The sequence below is a fragment of the Neovison vison genome, chromosome 1, assembly GCF_020171115.1.
Source record: "Neovison vison isolate M4711 chromosome 1, ASM_NN_V1, whole genome shotgun sequence".
Taxonomy (NCBI): Eukaryota; Metazoa; Chordata; class Mammalia; order Carnivora; family Mustelidae; genus Neogale; species Neogale vison.
This window is the reverse complement of record NC_058091.1, coordinates 30,397,889-30,420,081: the sequence shown is the minus strand read 5'-3', so window position 1 is coordinate 30,420,081 and position 22,193 is coordinate 30,397,889. Positions and strand designations below refer to the sequence as shown.

General features: G+C 33.5%; 1 protein-coding gene across 1 annotated transcript in view; it reads right to left on the bottom strand.

Annotated features, from left to right (window-relative positions):
• Nucleotides 1-22,193, bottom strand: part of ASCC3 (activating signal cointegrator 1 complex subunit 3) — a 343,681-nt gene that overhangs the window by 298,438 nt on the left and 23,050 nt on the right. The window contains exon 4 of the mRNA XM_044245000.1: nt 10,207-10,763. Within this exon, the coding sequence (XP_044100935.1) occupies nt 10,207-10,763 (557 nt within the window). The remainder of the gene's footprint in view (nt 1-10,206; nt 10,764-22,193) is intronic.

Below are 22,193 nucleotides of genomic sequence, written 5' to 3'. Positions count from 1 at the left end.
TGGCTCAGGTCATGATCTCAGGATCATGAGAACAAGCCCCATATCCCCACCCTTGCTCTCAGGCCCTGTGCTCAATGGAGAGTCTGCTTCTCTGCCTCTTCTCCCACAGTTGTACACTCGCTCTCTCAAATAAATAATCTTTTTAAAAAATGGATTTTATCTTCATTATGATATCACTGTTTTCTTATACGAGTAAAATATGCTTAAAACCTAAATGTGACCAAAAGTGAAATAAGTCAAGCAGAGAGAGTCAATTATCATATGGTTTCACTTATTTGTGGAGCATAACAAATAGCATGGAGGACAAGGGGCGTTAGAGAGGAGTAGGGAATTTGGGTAAATTGGAAGGGGAGGTGAACCATGAGAGACTATGGACTCTGAAAAACAGTCTGAGGGGTTTGAAGTGGCGGGGGGGGGGGTGGGAGGTTGGGGTACCAGGTGGTGGGTATTATAGAGGGCACGGCTTGCATGGAGCACTGGGTGTGGTGAAAAAATAATGAATAATGTTTTTCTGAAAATAAATAAATTGGAAAAAAAAATAAAGCAGGAAATAGTGACTGGTTAAAAATGTATTTTTTTTAAACAAATGTAGCTACTAACCCAGATTTTCCTATCCAGAATTAACAGTACTCCTGATTACAAGTACATAAATTTATATTTATTTTATCACGTCCTTTCAACCTATCATTTTAATAACTGGAGCCATAAAAAGAGGAACAAAAGCAACACACAATCAAGGTAAATACAAAATATAGCTAATGATTTCCTATTACAGGTTATAAAACTTGAGACCAATTATAACAGGTGAAATAGTTCACCTATTTTGACCTTTCTTAAATTTCACATTTAGCTATAAGTAGAACAAATGATTCTTCATTTTCCTCATGAAAACTTCATTGCTTATCAAGTAAATGTAGAAATGAACAACCTAGAATGGTAAGCAATGTGGAAGTGACAAGAGTCTTGGGAAAAAATGGCTCTACCACTTTAGAGTATGCCATATGGACATATTCAGTTATGTATCCATTAATCAAATACAGAGAAAAGAGACATCTGATCCAAATAACATTCTATTTAATACCTGTGAGACTAAAAGGGAAGAAAGTTAAAAAAACATGGTAGATTCAATCATGTCTTGGGGATTGCCTTTCTAAGCAATCTAACGCCAAAAGAAGATTCCTATGTAAAAAGATGAAAGATTTGCCAACTTGAAATACTTAAAACATGTGCAAAATTTTTTTAATCTCATTTTAAATCATATAAATAAAAAACAAATTCATCAAATGAAAAACTGGTAATTCTCACAAGCAAACAGTAAATGGCCTACAAATAAATGAAAAAAAAAGTTAGCCTCAGTTGTTAAAAAAATGTAATTCAACGAGATACCATTTCCTCTCTTTTAAACAGGCAAGGATTTCAAGCATAATCACTGCTATCTCTGAGAAATAATGAAGAAAATCACAACTGCCAGAGAAAGGCAAAATTCTCCAATTTTGAAAAAGAAAACAGAAGAGATACAATGATAGATTGTGAAAACCACTTAACTATAAGCTTAGAATTAATACATAGCAATGTAACAACAACAAAAGAACAGGATTTGCTAAATAAAGTCATGAAAAAATAGTCTTAGTTAATTTTCCTATGAGATTATTAGGTTAATTGTTCTTAAACTGGCAAGGTAACTCAGTTTAATATCCTTAAAGACAAGATGATGAAAGCATTGTATATGTCCACATTGGTAGATCTACGGACCACTGAATAACTGTATCAAAATTGTTTTGATAATGGATTAAAAGGCAACACAGAAGAAAACTGAGTTTTACACTTAAATAAAATGGTAAGGGAGCGAAAACGTAACTACCACCATATGCATAAAATATCCTCATGTAAAAGAGCAGATGCCTACAACTTTGTTGCCTCACTGTAGAAATACAGGACTAAATGGCAGACTTAACAGAAATAGTATCAGTTCAACAAACAAGTTTGTGTTTTTTTTTTAAGATTTTATTTATTTATTCGACAGACAGAGATCACAAGTAGGCAGAGAAGCAGGCAGAGAGAGAGAGAGGAGGAAGCAGGCTCCCCGCAGAACAAAGAGCCCGATGTGGGGCTCCATCCCAGGACCCTGGGATCATGACCTGAGCCGAAGGCAGAGGCTTTAACCCTCTGAGCCACCCAGGAGCCCCTCAACAAACAAGTTTTAAGAGAACTATTCAAGAAAGGAATGGGATATCTTCTATTTTTTTTTTAAGATTTTTATTTTTATTTATTTATTTGACAGACAGATCTCAAGTAGTCAGAGAGGCAGGCAGACAGAGAGAGAGAGGAGGAAGCAGGCTCCCTGCCAAGCAGAGAGCCCAATGCGGGGCTCAATCCCAGGACCCTAAGGCTATAACCCGAGCTGAAGGCAGAGGCTTTAACCCACTGAGCCACCTACATCCCAGGAATGGGATATCTTCTAAAAAACAAACAAACAAACAAACAAAAACCTCTTCATTACAATAAGTAGACCTCATTATAGGGGCACCACCATTTTGACAGACTGCTAGACCCACAAATACTAGATTGGGTGGAGAAATTCTATGACTGCAAAGATTCTCTACATCTTAAAAGTGTAATTTTACCCAGTGGCAGCTCTCCATTCAGATTTGGTTGGAAAAAAGTCTCTTCTGATCATTGATGGAAAGACTATAGAAAAGGCAACACACATTTGGTCCTCACAGCTGAAGGGACACTATTTTAATTCTAACCTGGCTGATGTCAGTGTCTTTGTATTATTCAACAGTGCTAAATCTACCAAAAAGAATATACAACATCAAATAGATGAAAAATCTTTTCATAAAACATTAATGGTATCATTCAGCATAATAATATTTTAAATACCCTATTCTAGATACCAAAATCATCATTATATCCTCCTTGTCGGACTGCAGTATATACATTAAATCAGTGGTTTTCAAAGTGTGGTCTGGAATCTCTAAGATCCTTTTAAGAGGTCCATGAGGTCAAATTTGTTATTAAAAATAAATAACATTATTATTTAATATAATAAATTTAATATTAGTATATTTTATTTAATTAAAATATTATTTGCCTCATTCACTCACATCCTCCCAGGAGTATAAAGTCAGTTGAGTTTTGCAGAGGCATAATGCAAGATATCAGAATTCACTAAATGCAGAAGCACATATGGGAACCTAGTTGTCTTCTATTAAGCTAGATGTTTAAATAATTTGAAAAAAGATATACAATGCCATTCTTCTAACTGTATTTTTTTATTTTAGGGAAGTTATTTTTAATAAAAATATTCCTTATCTTAATATAACAAATGAGGTATATTAGTATCAATAGTTTAGAATTATCCTAAAATACTAAATCATTTAATGTATTAAATTTTTTTGTTTTAATTTCTAATACAATATCAATAGAACATACTGATAAACAACATAAAGAAAAGTTCTAGGAGGTCCTCAGTAATTCTTAAGAGTGTAAATGAGTTTTGAGAACAAAATGTTCAAGAACCACCAAATTAAACCATGCTAATTATTCTATATCAAAATTTCACAAGAATGTTGGAATCCTTTATAATGCAAATAAGTACTAAAAAAAATACAGTCTTCCCTCAGAAGACAATCTAACCAAATAATTCGTACTTCTTAGGATCAGACACATGTCTGGAACAGGGTTAAATTCAGAAGTGAACTTGAATGAGTCAAGTAACACCATCTGCAAAGCGTCAAGAGATAATGCTAATAGCAAATGTCAAATCACAAATGCTATAAAGAATAAGCCCCATATACACAAAAGCAAACTATGATCATATCAATACAACTCAAAATTCACTTTTCCTAAGAACTGATTATACAATAACTCTATCAATATTTATATCAGTATTAAAACCCCTGCAAATAGCATTTAATATTGAAAGAATACCAAGAGATAACGTAGACGCCAATACATCTTCAACAGATCTCCAATATTCTCAAGTGTCTTTCTATTAACAGCTTTTCTATTTTAACAAAGACTGTTAAAATCAGAACCCACTTCAAAAATTAAATTCAAAAGATTTTCTTTAGGATTAGTGAGACTTAAAAAGCAAACAGAAAAAGTGGTGAAAAATAACAATTCTCTGAATTAAGACTTAGCCTTTAAGCATCATTTTATTACTTGAAACATCTATATATAAGGCATAGATAAAATTTTATATACTGATCTATAATAGAGTATATACTCTAATAAAACTTTGATATGTATAAATATATGATGCTCATTAGCATGGAAGGCAAGAAAAGAACATTTGAATGCCTACTGTCTGTGAAACATTATGCTAAATACTTCATATATATTATCTCACAAATCCCAACAGCAAAATTCCTACGCAGATATTTTACAAATACGGCGCTGACGTTTATAAAGGCTTAGTAGTTTGCCGGTGGTCAATCGGAGGTAAGCAAACAGAATTTGGCCTGGCTTTGTAAGAAAAGAAGTTCCTTCCAACCACCTTGCTAGTCAGTGCTCTTCTCTTCAAAAAGAATCTAATGGTATACTGGATAGAACAGTAGACCTAAGTTCAGAAGAAAGTCCCAGAATTTCAACCAGTCTCGCTTTTATCACTTTAGGAAACCCATGTGCCTCAGTTTTGTTTTGTTTCTATCTTTATACAGAGGATTCCATCCGTACCATGCAGGACTATAAAGAAACTGGTTATGTCGAGGAAGACAGCCTGGTCCAGGTCCACACATAACAGGCACTGAAAACACAGTATATACTTCCTGTTACTAATCTTACTACTTTCCAGGGGGAAGTCGGTTTTCAAAGTTCATTACATGATCCCAGTAGGACTAAACTGACTGCTACAATTCTGGTTATGGAACACCAGCAACAGGAAGATGTCTGTACTAATCATGACAGGTCTTGATTAAGAAAATAATATGGAATGTTCAAATCTTACTTGCTTCTGATGGCTAAAATGCTCTAATGCTAAGAAATATTTTTTAAAGTAAATATACCTCAAGAGCATAAAGAACCTTAAAGAATCTCTACTCCAATCAAATTCTAAGGATTAATCATAATGCGTGTAGCCTTAACAGCAAGAGGACTAGAAATGAGAGGTGAAAAGAAGCCCTTAGAGTTGTTAGGTACGGCAGGTAAAAGATGAGGGTATTGGGAAACCTAAGAAGTGGGCTGTTGTATTAGTTAAATAGCCACTAAAACATAAAAGTACTTCAAGTATAACTAATTCTCTGCAGAAATACTGAAACTCATCCTTAATAAGTTTTCATCCTTTCTCTTATTTCAGCCAACTCAGTATTTCAATTTCAGTATTTGGAACTCTCTTAAAGGGCAAAACATGGTTTCTAATGCAATTGTGAATTAGAGTAAACACCAAAGATTCCTCAATATATTTAAAATGCTTTATGTTTCAAAGCACCAAATACAGCATGATGTACAGATTTACTTTTTTGGCAAAGACAGTACACCACAGTGGAGTCAGAATGTCTGAATTTAAATCCAGGATTCACTACTTATTCTGTAACCTTCGGGAAATTTCCCAACATTTCTATAAAATAGCTTTACCTCCTAGTAAGCAATAATACATAAAGCCACCAGAGTAGCTCCTTAAATAAGTACCAGCAAGGCAGAGGTACCAAAAAATAAGAAAAACACTTTTAAAGAATCTGATATTTGAAAAAGACTTCAATTTAACTACAATGGTACAAATGAAAGTTTATTAGAATTTCTTATATTTGCTTTATTATGATTTTTTTAATAACTTATGGGAGGGGAGGTGAAGTGCCTCAGAATGTAACCTTTTCAGTGCTTAGAAGTTTCTAACAGCTTTTTTTTTTACTTTTTTTTTTCCAATTTATTTATTTTCAGAAAAACATTATTCATTATTTTTTCACCACACCCAGTGCTCCATGCAAGCCATGCCCTCTATAATACCCACCACCTGGTACCCCAACCTCCCACCCCCCCACCACTTCAAACCCCTCAGACTGTTTTTCAGAGTCCATAGTCTCTCATGGTTCACCTCCCCTTCCAATTTACCCAAATTCCCTACTCCTCTCTAACGCCCCTTGTCCTCCATGCTATTTGTTATGCTCCACAAATAAGTGAAACCATATGATAATTGACTCTCTCTGCTTGACTTATTTCACTCAGCATAATCTCTTCCAGTCCCGTCCATGTTGCTACAAAAGTTGGGTATTCATCCTTTCTGATGGAGGCATAATACTCCATAGTGTATATGGACCACATCTTCCTTATCCATTCATCCGTTGAAGGGCATCTTGGTTCTTTCCATAGTTTGGCGACTGTGGCCATTGCTGCTATAAACATTGGGGTACAGATGGCCCTGCTTTTCACGACATCTGTATCTTTGGGGTAAATACCCAGGAGTGCAATTGCAGGGTCATAGGGAAGCTCTATTTTTAATTTCTTGAGGAATCTCCACACTGTGCTCCAAAGAGGCTGCACCAACTTGCATTCCCACCAACAGTGTAAGAGGGTTCATCTAACAGCTTTTAATCCAACACTGCTTACTTCAAAGTATTGCTTTTAAAGATTAAAGGAGGTAACGTACACATACCACTTAACATAAGGTTTAAGTCAAACAGCAGACAAGCAAAAGCTGCCTTACTGTTATGACTACTGTGATTAGGACTACTTCTCTCCACACATTTCAGACTAGAAACTCTCTCTTGCACCACCTTTGTGGTAAATGTCATCATATGCACACACTTTTTATTCTCATGCTTCCAATACTACTTCAACAATAACACAAAGGTCTTTGGGGGGGTAAAAAGCCCTTTACATAGCCAGTCCTTAGCTTTATCATCAGTCATTAGGTCAAGAAACTAAATGCAGAATTGGGAAATCCTGTGTTGAGGAAAAAAAAATGCCCTCATCATAGACACAGCTTTTGACATACTCCTCATACATTATATGTAAAAATCTATTTCTATGGTTCTGCTAAATTTCTGTAGCAACAGCACATAGTGTGTTTATTTAAATATTACTACTCCAGAGTCAACTAAAACCTCAAAAAGAAATGGAAATTAATCATGCTATCACATATACTGATAACTCTTTTAATTACACCCTTTCCAGATTTAAAAGTGAAGAATTTCAGAGTCAAAAGATAACACATAAGGTATAGCACACCTTAAAGTGAAAATAACATGGTGAAGAGTAACTGTAATGAAACATTTTCTATTCAAGAATTACTTCAAAATTATAAGGAAAATTTGCTGTAAAATTATAATTGCTCAGAAAGGAGTCAAATATATAAAGTATGAATACATATACTGTAAAATTTTTAAGAACTATCTTAATAATTATTTATTTTCATTCACAGTTAGAAAAACCAAAACACTAAATGAATCATTTAAAACTCCATTACTCAAGCCACTGGTAGATTGTGAAATATCCACTTACATGTTAAACTGTCCATTAAACACCGGTTGAAAAATGACTGAACCAGACCATACAGGGTGCATGGATAGGTTTTAGAGTGGCTCACAGTACAACTTAACAAGGTATACAAAGCCTTACTTTCTCTGACCCTTCTTTCTGCCCATCCTTGTCTCTCAGCCACATGCCTTTTATACCCGGCACCCTCACTGTACAGATTATAGCTCTTTAAAAACACCGCATTCTTGCTCACATTTAAAATAGGTTCTCTACCTTTCTGGTCCACTTGAAGACGTTAAATCTTGTCATATTTTAAGACGTGGCTCAAGATTAACCTTCTCTATAATACTTTTCCTACCACAGTAACCCCTCAACACATCTATTAGTTCTTTTACTCCCCGTTTTGTTTCTATATACAGTTAACCTGGGAACAACACAGGTTTGAACTGTGTGGATCCACTTCTATATGGGTTTTTTCTCAATAAACACAGTACATGACTATAAATTTATTTTCTCTTACTTATGATTTTCTTAACATTTTCTTTTCTCTAGCTTACTTTATTGTAAGAAGATAGTATACAATACATACACAAAATATCTGTTAATCAACTACATTATCAATAAGTCTTCCAATCAACAGTAGGCTATTAGTAGTTAAGTTCTGGGGGGGGGAGTCTAAAGCTATAGATGGACTTCTGCCTGTGCAAGGGGCAGAAGTGCACTGGCCCCAATGCATCTAATACCTGTGTTAAGGGTCAACTGTAGTATCATAATGCCTATGGTATTTGAGTACACTTATTTAATGCTATGCCTCCTCCTAATGTACAATGAATTCCCTCAGAGTAAGGCTGCTACCTTATTCATCCTTCTATGTCCAGTAACTAGTATTGTACGTCACACATAACCATACAATAAATATAGGATGAATGGATGGATGCATGAATTAAGTCTGACCTTGTACTAAACTAGATTATGATTACTGAGCTAGATTACGAAAAACATGAGAACTTCAGTTTAAGAACTAAAAAACAGTCTCTGTCCAACAATCAGATTCAGTTACTACTTAAAAACTGTGGCAAGGAAGTAAATACAAACTTCACTGCAGATATTCAGAACTGAAGGAATAGTTTTACCGCTAAGTCAGAAAATAAAATTTCCATTAGTTATATGTTTATAAGTTTCAGTCTACTAAAATCATAACAAGAAAACTATGTACTCAATTATGATAAAGAAGTATCAGGGCGCCTGGGTGGCTCAGTGGGTTAAGCCGCTGCTTTCGGCTCAGGTCATGATCTCAGGGTCCTGGGATCGAGTCCCGCATCAGGCTCTCTGCTCAGCAGAAAGCCTGCTTCCTCCTCTCTCTCTCTGCTTGCCTCTCTGCCTACTGTGATCTCTCTCTGTCAAATAAATAAACAAAATCTTTAAAAAAAAAAAAAAAGAAGTATCAGTAGGATTTTCTTTATAAATCCCAATTTTTAAAACATTATTATTTACAGAATATTAGAGCAAAACCGTTTACAAATGTGGAACGTATCTTGATCTAAATTGCAAAGAAGTCAAGAGAAATGAAACTGATCACAGAATTAAAAATACAGTAACTTACTTCCAAACTAAAGCTAATCGGCCTAATACCTAACATTACCATGGGGTCAAACCTCCTATATCTGTTTAGCTAATTTCCTAAATTAATTTTTCTCTGAAAAAAACCCTAATATTACCTGTATTCCTGATACTTTATGTGATTTAAAATAATAATAACAATAAATAATACAGCTACCATGTAATGAGTATTTACTAAGTGCTACTTATCATTTCACATTATTGACAGATCATTTAAGTCTTATAATAATTCTATTACCTTTGTATTCATAGCCCTGTGAGAGCTATTCAATTACCTAGAGCCTTACTACCAAGACTTTGGTAGAGAAAGGAAGGAGTGTCTGATTTTAAAACCTACACCTACTCTGCAACAGTACATCACTTCTGTTAATTCTTCATTAAATACGTTACTCACCTAATTTATCCAGCATTAATACTGGGTTGACATTACATTAAATTTATAACAAGAAAGGAAAACAATGCCAGTACTAAGAGCAAAACTAAAAACTTTAAGATAAACTTTTCAGGTAACTGTAAGAGTAATTCATCATTTTAAATAACATTAAGTAAATCGTGGCATAGAAGAAAATTAAAATTATATTTTCCTTTATGTGATATAAAAAACTTATAAAGACAGTTTTTTACTAAGTAATATAAATTAGTCCAGATACTTCCAGATCAGTCTGTTTTTCAAAGTTTGTTCTTTCAAACATACAAACTAGTGAAAAAATATTTTTCTAAATCAGTGGGTCACTCAATATATGGATAAAATTTCTCATACTTTGAAATTTATTGCATTTTATCAAATAACTCTTAGAAATATAAAACACTATATAAACATTAACACTTATTAGCACAGTAATCATATGATTCATTTAAACCTATACACATTTTGAAGAAGAAACCCTACTAATTATTATAATAACAACAGATTTAACCAGGACTTTCCCAATAACCAGGACATATGGATGCTCTCTAAGTCTTCGCTTATTCATTGTGCTCACAGTCCTCCTACAACTACTTACTGGAAAGACACACGTGCATACTATATAAACCATTTGGCTACTTATTTTACATCAGCATAATATTAAATTATCTTTGATAAATATGCATGTTTAAAAAGGTTATTAAAATAACTCACATTACTCATATATTCATACTAATATAAAACTTCAATAATTTCCACTATACCTCATTCTGAAGTTCATCACCACTTTTAACGGAAGCAAGCATATCATATAAAGTACAGCAAAGATCTTCTATTCTTGTTGCTTCAGCCATCTCATTTAGAGTTGCATTTAAGTACTTCTCAACTTCACACCACAAAAAGGAATCGTTTGTTTTTTCCACAGGCTTAAGCTCTGGGGTGGAATGCTCCTGAAAATGTTCATTCAAAAACTTCTTATAATCAAGGCTTATAGTTTTCTGGGGTTCACCATTTATTGGCAGTTCATCAAAGTGGTCCAAATCATGCATGTCAAATGAAAATGCTAAATTTTTACCAAATAAAACTCTATCATCTTCTTCTTCTGTCATCTGGATAAGAGCAGTGAGATTGTCTTGATGAAAACGAGAAGTAATTCGATTGGTAGCATTACAAGCTGCAGTGGCAGATGACGACGGAAAGGGACCAAACATCTGTTTGATTGCCTTTGTCTCCTTGTGACCAACACAGTCCTTCAAGTGAAATGTCTTGAAGAGAAATGCAGCTGCACTTTCAATTGCTTCTTTCCCATTACCTATTCCAACTATTCGAAAATGAAAAAAACAGTATTAGCCCAAGTGAATCACTGTTCAAGTTACCCTCTTCAAAAAAAAACTACTACAAATATACTTCTGGGTAATTCCAGCAGTGAAAATATACTGATAAAGACAACCAATTTAGGAACAGAAAAAATCCTTTTACGTCTATTCCCAAATTCCCAAAGAACCATATTAGGTCAATAAATCATTATCAGTAATCATTCTCTATCTAGAAAGGAGAAACTACCTAGTAACAACTCTCTACCTATTTCTAAAAACAGTTTGAGCTGTTAGCTAAAACTGATTTAAAAGTGGTTTTTAAAAGCTAATTTAAAAGGCTAATCAAATAAACAAAGTATAAAAAATATATCTGAATTACAGACTTGGAGCTAGAAGAAAAACTCAGGAGATCTCTAACTTCCTTTCCAATTTGTACTGTGAATCTGAAATGGCAGGAAATAGATTTATATGGTTTTTATTCAAAAACATTTAATACCATCAAGGATGGACATAAACAGAATCTTGTCAAAGAAACTTAGTTATATTATAAAACATTTAAAAGAATCTGCAGTTTAAAAGATCTAAATTTCTTACTGAAGTAAGAGGAAGGAAAACTAAAGGAGCAGCCACTAATTTCTTTAAAGCATTAATTTCTCATTGCTGATTTTCTCAAATAAAAGAAACTATCTTTGTGTCATAGAACTCAAAGAATGGCCTTAGGAAAAAAAAAAAAGAATTTTAATCTTCAGAAAGTCCCAAAGGCAATGTGACTAACTTTAAAGTTAGTAAGACAACTAATGCTAGTATCATTCTGAAACCATGGCTGCAATCATAGAATTGATCACACGTCTTGAGTGGCTTAGTACAGCCTGATAGTCAATCCAAACTCCTATACTTTGTTTTCACGTCACCCTTGGAGCTACCCCATTCTTTTATTCCAGCCTTACTGACCATTATCCATTGTTAACTCTAGCCAACAAGGATTTCTTAACATCTAAAAACTAGGTCCTGTCCACGCTATGCCTATTTCTATCCAACCTTCCCCAAAGTCTCTGATTGTCCAAATTTTACCCATGTTTCAGAATCTAGCTTAATTGCCTCTTTCAGGTGAGTATAATATTGTGTACAACCTTGTACTCCCTCACTGTTCCTAGCCCAAAGAGGTGCCTCAATAGAAATATGTTGAATTAACCTAAACCCAGGCCTCAATGACACCAGACTAGCAGTTTTACACTATCTGACACTGCCTCTGTAATTTTTTATCTGATGTTTACACAAGTGTGTAGGAGACTAACAATTTATATGAGTGAAAATAATTTTACAATGACTATTATTTCTAATATCCTCAAGTATAAAGTCTACTTGCATGATTATAAAGAATTTATAAAACAGTATGGGACATATATTCTTTTATTATTTAGGAAAATACATGACAAAAAACTTCTATAAAACATTTATGTGCACTTTACTTAGTTTATACATGACAGAGAATTTGGTTTTCAATAATTTAGGAATTGTGATAATTTTACAAGTAATTCAATAAGGTTGGGATACTGAGGTCTTTAAAAAATGGAACTTACATTCTCAAACTCACTTTACATCTAACACTGTAAACATATATTCTTTTATAAAGATATTTTATACCTTCGGATTTTTCTTAAACAGCTTACTAAGAACTTTTCAATCAAACTATCTCAATTTTTCCTAACAAAATTATCTTTTTTATCTTACAGATGCTAAAATGGAGAATCAGAGACGAATAACTTGGAAGACATCAAACAAAGTGCTTCTACTAAACCACAATGATCTCCTATAAATTCCCAGAAAGTAGATTTATCTCAAAGTCTCATGTACTAAATAAATAATAAATCACATTAGGAAATAAAGTACTAATTGTGAGAACAGTCTTAATTTCTTACTGAAAGTGAAATTAACTTAAGTACCGTTATTACATCACTGGTAAGTATGTTATAACCATACACTGCATTCACTAATACAATGAATGGAACCAAACATCTTGCCAGAAAATAATCTCCGTAGTAGTGGAAAAGAAGTTATAAGTCTACCTTTGAAGAAAAATAACTACAAACTCTTGGAAACATACACAAAGATCGAAAACATTTTTTCAGTGTTTCAAATTTTTAAATGAGTATCGACATATCTATTTGCAACCCCCTCCAAAAAACAAACAAAAAACCCTCAAATAAAACCAAAAACTGAAGTCTTTTAAAAATTATTTAAACTAAGTTAGATAATGGTGCTCATAAATGTTAATACGCCTTCCTAATTATTAACCCTACCCTCGCCTAATTATTAACTCTGCTCAACCTACTCCACATATCTTTGAATAGGACACGTGTTCACATCACAGAGTGGTTTCTTGAAGGTGAACCAGCACCACACTATTCAGGTGTCTGGAAGTTCATTTTTGAGAAAAATTAACAAACACCATTTATGGCCACTGTTGGCTTTCGAACAGACTACAGCATTCTGGAAATGATGAAGTTCTCTGGGGTGCTAAAACACGCGATGCTGGCTTTTTGCCACGCTGCCTTCCGGCAACCGCACACGCGTGTCTTCCGCGCCCAGAGCCGAGACACGCATTCCAGCGTGCGCGGTCCGCACGTGATGACGTAGTCAGCACAGGACGCTGGCTGTTAGTCGACCACCCGGATGAGAATGCACCTCAGGATTGGAGCAGAGAATCCTGGCCTCACGCAAGGCGGAAGCAAAGGAGCCACCCCGTTTACTAACACTTGCGCACCCATGAAGGCAGCACACAGATCTTATGGTGACTAAACCATATTAAAGGTATTTGTAAAACACGGAGAGAACATTTGAAGAGACTGAATGTAATTGATATCTGACCTGTCAAAGGTCTGGCAGGCCCCACCTTCCCTCAACAGCAATGGCAGCGGAAATGAAACCTCCAGGAAACCTAGGCGCTGGTCCATGGGCTAGCTGAACCTGAGCATAAATAATGAGCCACAGCGAGAGGAGGGGGAGACCTCAGAAAACGCGTGTGGTGTGCGCCTAAAGTGGAAATTTGTAATAAATAGTCCTTTCTTACACTGTACCCAAAATTAAATTTGTGAGTTTGTGAGGATGTTATTCACAAATAATAACCTCTTCGTTTTTATGTACAATGTAATACTGGTTTATATTTTATGTACAATGTAAAACTGATGAACTTTCAAACGAATTATTTCGTAGGCTCAAGCTCTTCAGCCACTTAACATTTGCTCCTAATTTTTAAGCCTTTTCTGTTTCCCAAGACTGCCTGTGCTAATCTTTCTGGATGGATTTTAAGAAGCTTAGTTTTGTCCTTAAGATTAAAAAAAAAATCAGTATAAAAATAAGATATACACTAAGTAATCAATTGTCAAAGCTTGAATGAAACTTAAGATCTCCAAACCTATAAGAAAACTTGTCTAGATACCTAACCACTTGAATATCCTGTCTTCTATCCATAAAACACTAAACAAGGTGGACTGTAAATCAGAAAACTGGCTTTTACCACCTGGCACTTCAACTGCAACATATTTAAAGAGATATGCTTAGAAGGTCACTAGACTATTCTATATTAATAATAAATACCTGCCCTGCCTACTTCCCAGTTACACTGAAAGAAAAAATGAGATGCAAAGTGTACAGTAATCTATATAATTGGTAACTGATTACTGTAACAAAATATTTTAAAAATCAGAGCATTAATGATATCTTAAATCATTCTTGATACAAAAATTTATTTCTAGATTCCCTTTGATAGCAAAATGCTAAAGAATTAAAGGGTTGTAAACTAACTTTTAAGGAATAACCTATACCTTATAGTTGGGAGATTCTTAAAAATGAATAAAAATTTTTAATTGAAAATTGAATTTAAAAAATCCATCAAGTGCTTGCATTCTTAACTGTTAATATTCAATTTACAAATTGTCAACAAATGAGTTCCCTGGACATAACTGTCCAGTTATGTCTTTAATGTTCAGTAGAAAATATTCCACAAGATCTTTTATATTTTAATACTGAAATGTTCAAAGCAGTCAAATTTACTTTTTCATGTTTTGCAAAACTTTAAGTGTTCATTTTACCAAACACTTGTTCTGCATCTGCAAATACTCTATTATAACCCTGCATCAGTGTCAACTGAAGTTTACTCCATTTGATAAAAGTATTATTATGCTATATTTGCAGACATTAGCTAAATGATTTTTAGCTGATAATTACAATAATTTTTTGCAAATATGTAAAATACTTATGCAATAAACTTTCCAGGCAGCATTATATATTAAAAAAAAAATAAGGATTCTGCTTAAATACACACTATTCTGTTCCCCAAACACTTCTTTCCCTTTACATATTTCTTCCAGTGTCATTGGTGTGCTTCTTAACAAGAATAGTACCTAAAATTTTCTAAAATAAATTGTGCAAGTATCTTTCTTATGTTACAGAGAAAGTCAGATATACTGAGATTAAATGACATACTAAGACTACAAGAGCCAGGATTAGGTATTTTCTTTTTACATTATACCATCTTTCAATAATCACCAAATTGTCAAACAAATTTATGTAACAGAGATCAGCATCTACCATATGACTTTGTTGGGGGATGAACTTAACAATTTACGTCACCTAAACTTAAAATTGCCTAGTTATGCAATTAATGACCTGCATTTATTTCAGAGTGTAACTCTGTATCAAAGCACCTTTAGCAAAACCTCACATTAAGTAGGCTTAGTATTCAAGAAATGTTCAATATAGTAACTTAAAGGAGTTGCTTACACATTGAAATTATTCCTGCACTTACACAGAAATTATTGCCTTCAGGGTGAGCAAATTATTAAAGGAAAACAAAAAGAGAAACATACTTAGTAGAGAAAAAGAGCAGTACAAGAGATTAAATAAAAATAGTCCAAAGCACTTCCCCATCTTTTAGTCAGCCATTCAATTTTATGTATATTCAGTACAAAATATGAATACTCATCTTACAGTGTAGGCTTCAAGCATCTAGCCACTATATTGCTATTTCTAGTACTATTAAATCCTTCATCAAATTATAACTTGACTTCCCAAGCAACGAAACAGCTAACATAAAAATGTCAATTTTATATAAGAGCTTCCTACATAAAACCATCATTTTGAGCATCACTAAAGAAACTGTACCTTTGAACAAATAACATAGCTTACTGAGATTGACCTAGCATTTTAAATTTATTAATGTCCAAAGAAACACCTTAAAAAAAGGATGATATAAAGTATATATACTTCAGTTCTGTCCCCACTTATCAGATGTTTAGTAATGTTATACTTGTTAATACTGCCAGGACAATCAACTGCAACCTTATGAATGCCTCTACTAAGAAATGCAGTGCAAATTGCTTAGGAAATTATAATCATTTGTAATGAAGAATAATATAATGATAAACTAAACTGTGAAGATCTGATCCTATTTCTAACTCTTGCATTGCTATAACGTCCATTCAATTTACTGTTTTGCCAAATCCTCAAGTAATCTGAACTGCCTGTTTATACAGCTGATACATCTTCAGTCATGTATGATTTCATTAAGTTATTCAGCTTTTACTTTGTAATTTCTCCCAGAAACCTCCATGAAACAGACATAAATTTAACAACTTTGATCCTAACTATTTAAAAAACAAAATCTAAATCTGTACCAGTGTTCTTCTTAATGAATTCCTTCCAGACTCACCCAAGCACAGTTCCTGACCTTATGTACAGAACTATTTGTTTACCAAGGCTATTGGTTAAAAAAAAAAAAAATTACAAACTATAAACGATTTTATTATAAACTATTTGTTTATAATAAAATAATAAAAAACTTTATTTATTTATAAACAAATAGTTTATAATAGAATCGTTTATAATAAAATCATTCACTGACAGCCATTTACTAGGTTTTACTCTACAGACTTCTGGTACTGCTTCACACCACAACTATACAAAATAAGAATTATCATCACTGTTATAAATGAGGAAACAGGATTAGTAATATTAATTAGCTACTCGCTAGTAAATGAAAGAATTGTATTTATACCACGTCTATTATCTGATAACTTTAAATCATCCTAAACTGTAAGAAAATAATTTTATGAAAACAAAACAGAAGCATATATGGAATAAATACAGTTGTGAATATTCCGAACAAAGTATTAACTTAATGGATCCATCTATGTATCTAAAAGTAAACTATCGGAAAGTAGAGTTTATTCAGAAATGAAAAGGTGGTTTATTCAGAAATGAAAATTAAAGAAGAAACATCTTGCGTAGATATGATGGCTAGAAGTGGAGCAAGTGGTGAACAAAAGGCAACAAACAGAAGAAAAAGCCAAGCCATCACAGCCTTGGTTCCTAACATTACCAAGTTACTGAATCCTACAGAGGGAGTTTGTAAGATGAAACATATAATCTCATTTGGTCTTTGTTACCATAGCAGGCTTGAGATTTGAGCTGAATACATTCCTAATGCATATTTATGAATGTATAAATATATGTAATAAAAATAAGCATGAGAATAATACAAATTTATTTATTATACTTATGATATTGAGTACCAGAGGCTGAGCAGGGTCTATAAGGAGTTCTGACCATATCATTAAGATTTTATTTCTTAGGGGCACTTGGGTGGCTCAGTTAATTAAGCAACTGCCTACAGCTTAGGTCATGATCCCAGGGTACTGGGATCAAGCCCCACATTGGGCTCCTGAATTCAGTGGGGAGTCTCTTTCCTCTTTTCCCTCTGTCCCTCCCTGCCCCCCCCATGTTCTCTCTCTCTTTCGAATAAAAATCTTAAAAAAAATTTATTACTTAAAAAATAAATACTGAAGGAAAGATAGCTAGCCGAGTGTTAAGCTGACCTGTGAATACACAGGCATTCATTATGTTATCAGTCTGAAATATTTTAAGAAAAATAATAGGAAAAGCCATAATTTTTACTTTTTATTGAATAAAACAAGAACATATACAGTACACATACAGCTCAAAGAATTATCACAAAATGAGTGCACCTATTTAATATTAATCTGGATAGCTACTTCTAGATAGCAAGTATTATCAACTCCCCAGAAACTGCCAAATCTACTCCATCATTACCTGCTTCCTCAAAAATAGCCAATATCCTGACTTCTGAGTGAGAGATCAGTCATGCCTAGTTTTCAATTTCATAAAAACAGAATCATTATCCTATCTGTTCTTTTGTGTTTGGCTGCTTTCATTCAACATTATAAGATCCATTTACAATGTCACATGTAGTTATAGTTCATTGTTATTAAAAGGTAGTCTACGTATCATATTTTTCTATGCCATTATTTAATAGTGAATTGGACTGTTTCCATTTTAAGACTATTACAAATCATGCACTGGTCTTTTGCATACATGTGCAGACATTTTTATTGGAAATTTATGTACACATTACTGGATAATATATACCAAGACTTAAAGTAACATTGTCCAACCACAGCAGATACCATCAAACAGTTATTCAAAGCAGTCATACCAATTTAAAACACAATGAGTAGTGGATGAGAATTGTTATTTCATAATCTTGAGCCTGACCAACAACCGGTATATCATTTTTTAAAATTTTAATCATTCTGATGTGCATGTAGTGCCATCTCTTTGATTACTAATAAGGTTGGACACCTTTTTATGTTTACTGGACATTCAATTGTCTTCTGCAAAGTGCTTATTTAAGGCTCTTGCTCCTTTTTATATAGGATTACCTTTTCTTATTAATTTGTAGGAGTTCATATTTAATATAGATACAAACTCTCTTTTGGGTTATATATGAAGCTATATTCTCCTATTCTGTGACTTGTCTTTTTACTCTCAAAGAATAAAAAATCTCATAAATTTCATGTAGTCCAATTTACCGTCATTTCCTTTATGAGTGCTATTTACTATTTAATAATTTTCCATATATGGAGATCATGAAGATATTCTTCTTTATTATCTTTTAAAGGATTTATTATCTCAAGCTTCACGTTTCATTTAATAGACTGCTTAGAATTATTTGTACAGGTTTAATTTTTTCATGTGCATATACAACTGACCCAGCATCATGCACTGAAAAAACAGCCATGTTTCACTACTTGATGACCTTCGTGGTAAAGGAAGAGCCCTAATATTCGTAGGTCAGTTTCTAGACTCTATGCCACCCCACTCATCTATTTATCTATCTTCAGACCAACATCTCACTTACAATTTACTATCTTTATAACAAGTCTTAATATACAGTAGAATCAATGTTCCCTCTTAATTTTTCAAGGCTGGCTTGGCTGCTCTTTGCCTTTGAATTTCCATATAATTTTCAGATTATCTTGTCAATTTCCACACACAAATGCACGTCCTCAAACACAAACCCGCTGATAGTCTGATTGGGATTGCATGAATCTCTCGGTCAATATGGGTAAAAATGGTATCTTATAATAATGAGTTTTCTAATCCTTTGTATATTATTGTATTTATTTAGGTCTTCTTTAATTTCTCTAATATTTCAGTCTTCAATGAGGAAATCTTTCTCACCTTTTGTTAAATTTACTTCTAGATATTTGATGATTTTTAATGCTTTTGTAAATAGCATTTTAAATTTGCTGCTGGTAAGCAGAAATAAAATTGATTTTTATATTGACCTTGCTAAATTCATATTCTAAAGATAGTTATGTGAAAAATGGGAGTTTCAATGAATCTTTATACTTTCTTGCCTTTTCAGCAAGGACCTTCAGGACAGTGAGAAAAAGAAGTGGTGAAGGGCATTGTCTAATTTCCTACCTCAAGGGAAAAGCTTTTTCAACACTACATCATAACATATGATATTTGATGCAGGCTTTTTTAATATATTATTTGTCAAATTAAGGAAGTTCTATTCCTAGTTGGCTAAGAATTTTTATCGTAATTGATTTTAGATGTTCAAAAAAAATGCTTTTTCTTTATCTACTAATCATGTGATTTCAAACCTTCATGAATCACCTTATTTTTCCCTATTAATCCAGTAACATTTTGTGCATTCATGTGGATTTGTGTTCCCTCTCATACACACATTTCATATGTATTTTTTATTGATCCATTTGACAGTATATTGCAGTCTCCAAGACACTTCACTATAAACACTGCAGTATGCATCTCCTGAGATTCAGGATATACTTACACGGCCACTAAACCACTGACTCACTTGAGATCTAATATTACCTCATGATATCCAGAGTATATATTTAAATGTCTACCATAATGGTCCCCCCAATATTTTTATTATTTTTTTCCAATTCAGAATTCAATCAAGGATAGTACATTGAATTATTATATGCCTGTAACCTTCTTTAATCTACAAATAATAACCTCATGCCTCTTCAAATGACATTATATGACATTCTCCAGTAAAGCCATCAAGGCATACAAATTTCTTCGTGAGAAGGTTTTTAATTACAGATTCAGTTTCTTTAAGTCAAGTATTCAGATTTTCTATTTCCACTTTTGGCCATTTTAGTCATTTTTGTCATCTTAGTCCTTTGAATCTGTTAAAAACTTTTCTCTTCTTCTCATTCTCCTCTTCTTCCAGCTTCCTCTTCTGGAATGAACAGTCACCTCTAGGAAAAAGTGGCCCAAAATCCAGGATCACATTTCTGGGTTTATGTCTGCTTCCAGATTTCAGCCCCATAATTCATCGCTTTGGTAGACTCTGATGCAATTAAACAAATTTAATATTTTACAGTTTTTCTAGTTATTCTCAGCAGAGAGTTGTTCCAAATTAACCTGTCTGCCAATTTAAGGGAAATGGAACTCCAAACATTTTTGGAATCTGCAATTTTCAAGATAGCTACTTTCCACAAATACTCCTGCAAAATTTCTTGCCACTTCCAATACACAACAGGCCTTTATTATTCTAAATGCGTAGTGTGTCTTCCATAGACAGGATTTCCAGATCCTAATATCTTTTTAAGCCTTTTCCATAAACTGATTTCTACCCTCAGTTTTAATTCCTCACTTTTTGTAGTAAAACCTTATTATTCTTTACAACTCATAAAATGTAATGGATTACCAAATTCCCTATGCCACATTGTTGCAAGTCACTTTTGTCCAACCTACATTTTGACTCATACTTTTCTTAAAGGCGAAGTTATTAAAGGTAAAATGCATAAGAACGTTGAAACCCAAATAAGGCAGGAGTTATAAATCAGAGAAGTCAAAACAAACAGGTCTGTGCATGGTGAAATAATATGAATAAAATTATGAGATCATTCTGTTCTGGCTCTGGGAGAGATTCAGTTACAGAGCAGAGTAGGGAACTTCAGGGTCTTTCTACTGACCTTTCCTCCATTCTTGACCCCCACTCTAGTTTTTCTATCTACACTGTGGAGGTCTTATCAGCTTCCCAAAATAAGTATTAAGTAACAGATACACATGCTTAATACATGATGAATTTTTTAATCTTGACCTCTTTTTTTTTTTTTTTTTTTTTAGATTTTATTTTATTTATTTGAGAGAGAGAGACAGTGAGAGAGAGAATGAGCGAGGAGAAGGTCAGAGAGAGCGAAGCAGACTCCCCATGGAGCTGGGAGCCCGATGTGGGACTCGATCCCGGGACTCCAGGATCACGCCCTGAGCCGGAGGCAGTCGTCCAACCAACTGCGCCACCCAAGCGTCCCTAATCTTGACCTCTTTATTTTCAAAGACGTTTCTACTTAGAGTACATAAAACATACTGACAAAGTTTCATTGCCAACAGAATATAGGTTAATATGATTATGCATATCCTTTAAAATCCATGGAGGAGATTGCTATGTCTACAATGAGTATTTAAATAAACTAAAATTAAGGGCCAAGAATACTACTTTCAAATAATTTATAATGTTTCCTCCCTAAAGCTAAGTTTTACTATTAAAATAATCTTGAGGGGAGAATAAAATTGTAAAAAGGTACAGGAATAATTAAATGTAAGTCTGAGAGGAAAAAAATACTTTAAAATAACAATAACAAAAAGCTGTTAGCATCAGAAGTAATAAAGATCACAGAGAACTTTTAGTTGAGTTCTCAAAAGATTACTTAATTATTAATTATTGAACATCTACTATATCCATTGCACCATATTAGGTATTAGTATTCCATATTATAATAAAGTATGGAATAGATGATAGTCTAATGGAACACCATCTACTAAGATTAGAAAAGAGTAACAGATGACATGAATAAAGCTAAGCCATTTTTTCAGGGATGAAAAGCATTTCACCAGGTGAACACAATGGCGAAAGTTATTTTAACATACAAAAAGACAGAAAAAACCAGTAGGCACTGTTAAAGAAATTAAGTTAGTAAACACTGCATATAAGTAGTAGTAAAGATTACATATGATAGAATGGCAAAGAAGTGAAAAGGTAAATTGTTTCAATTCATAAAGAAGCTTTTCTTATGTCCATTCTAAGGAAT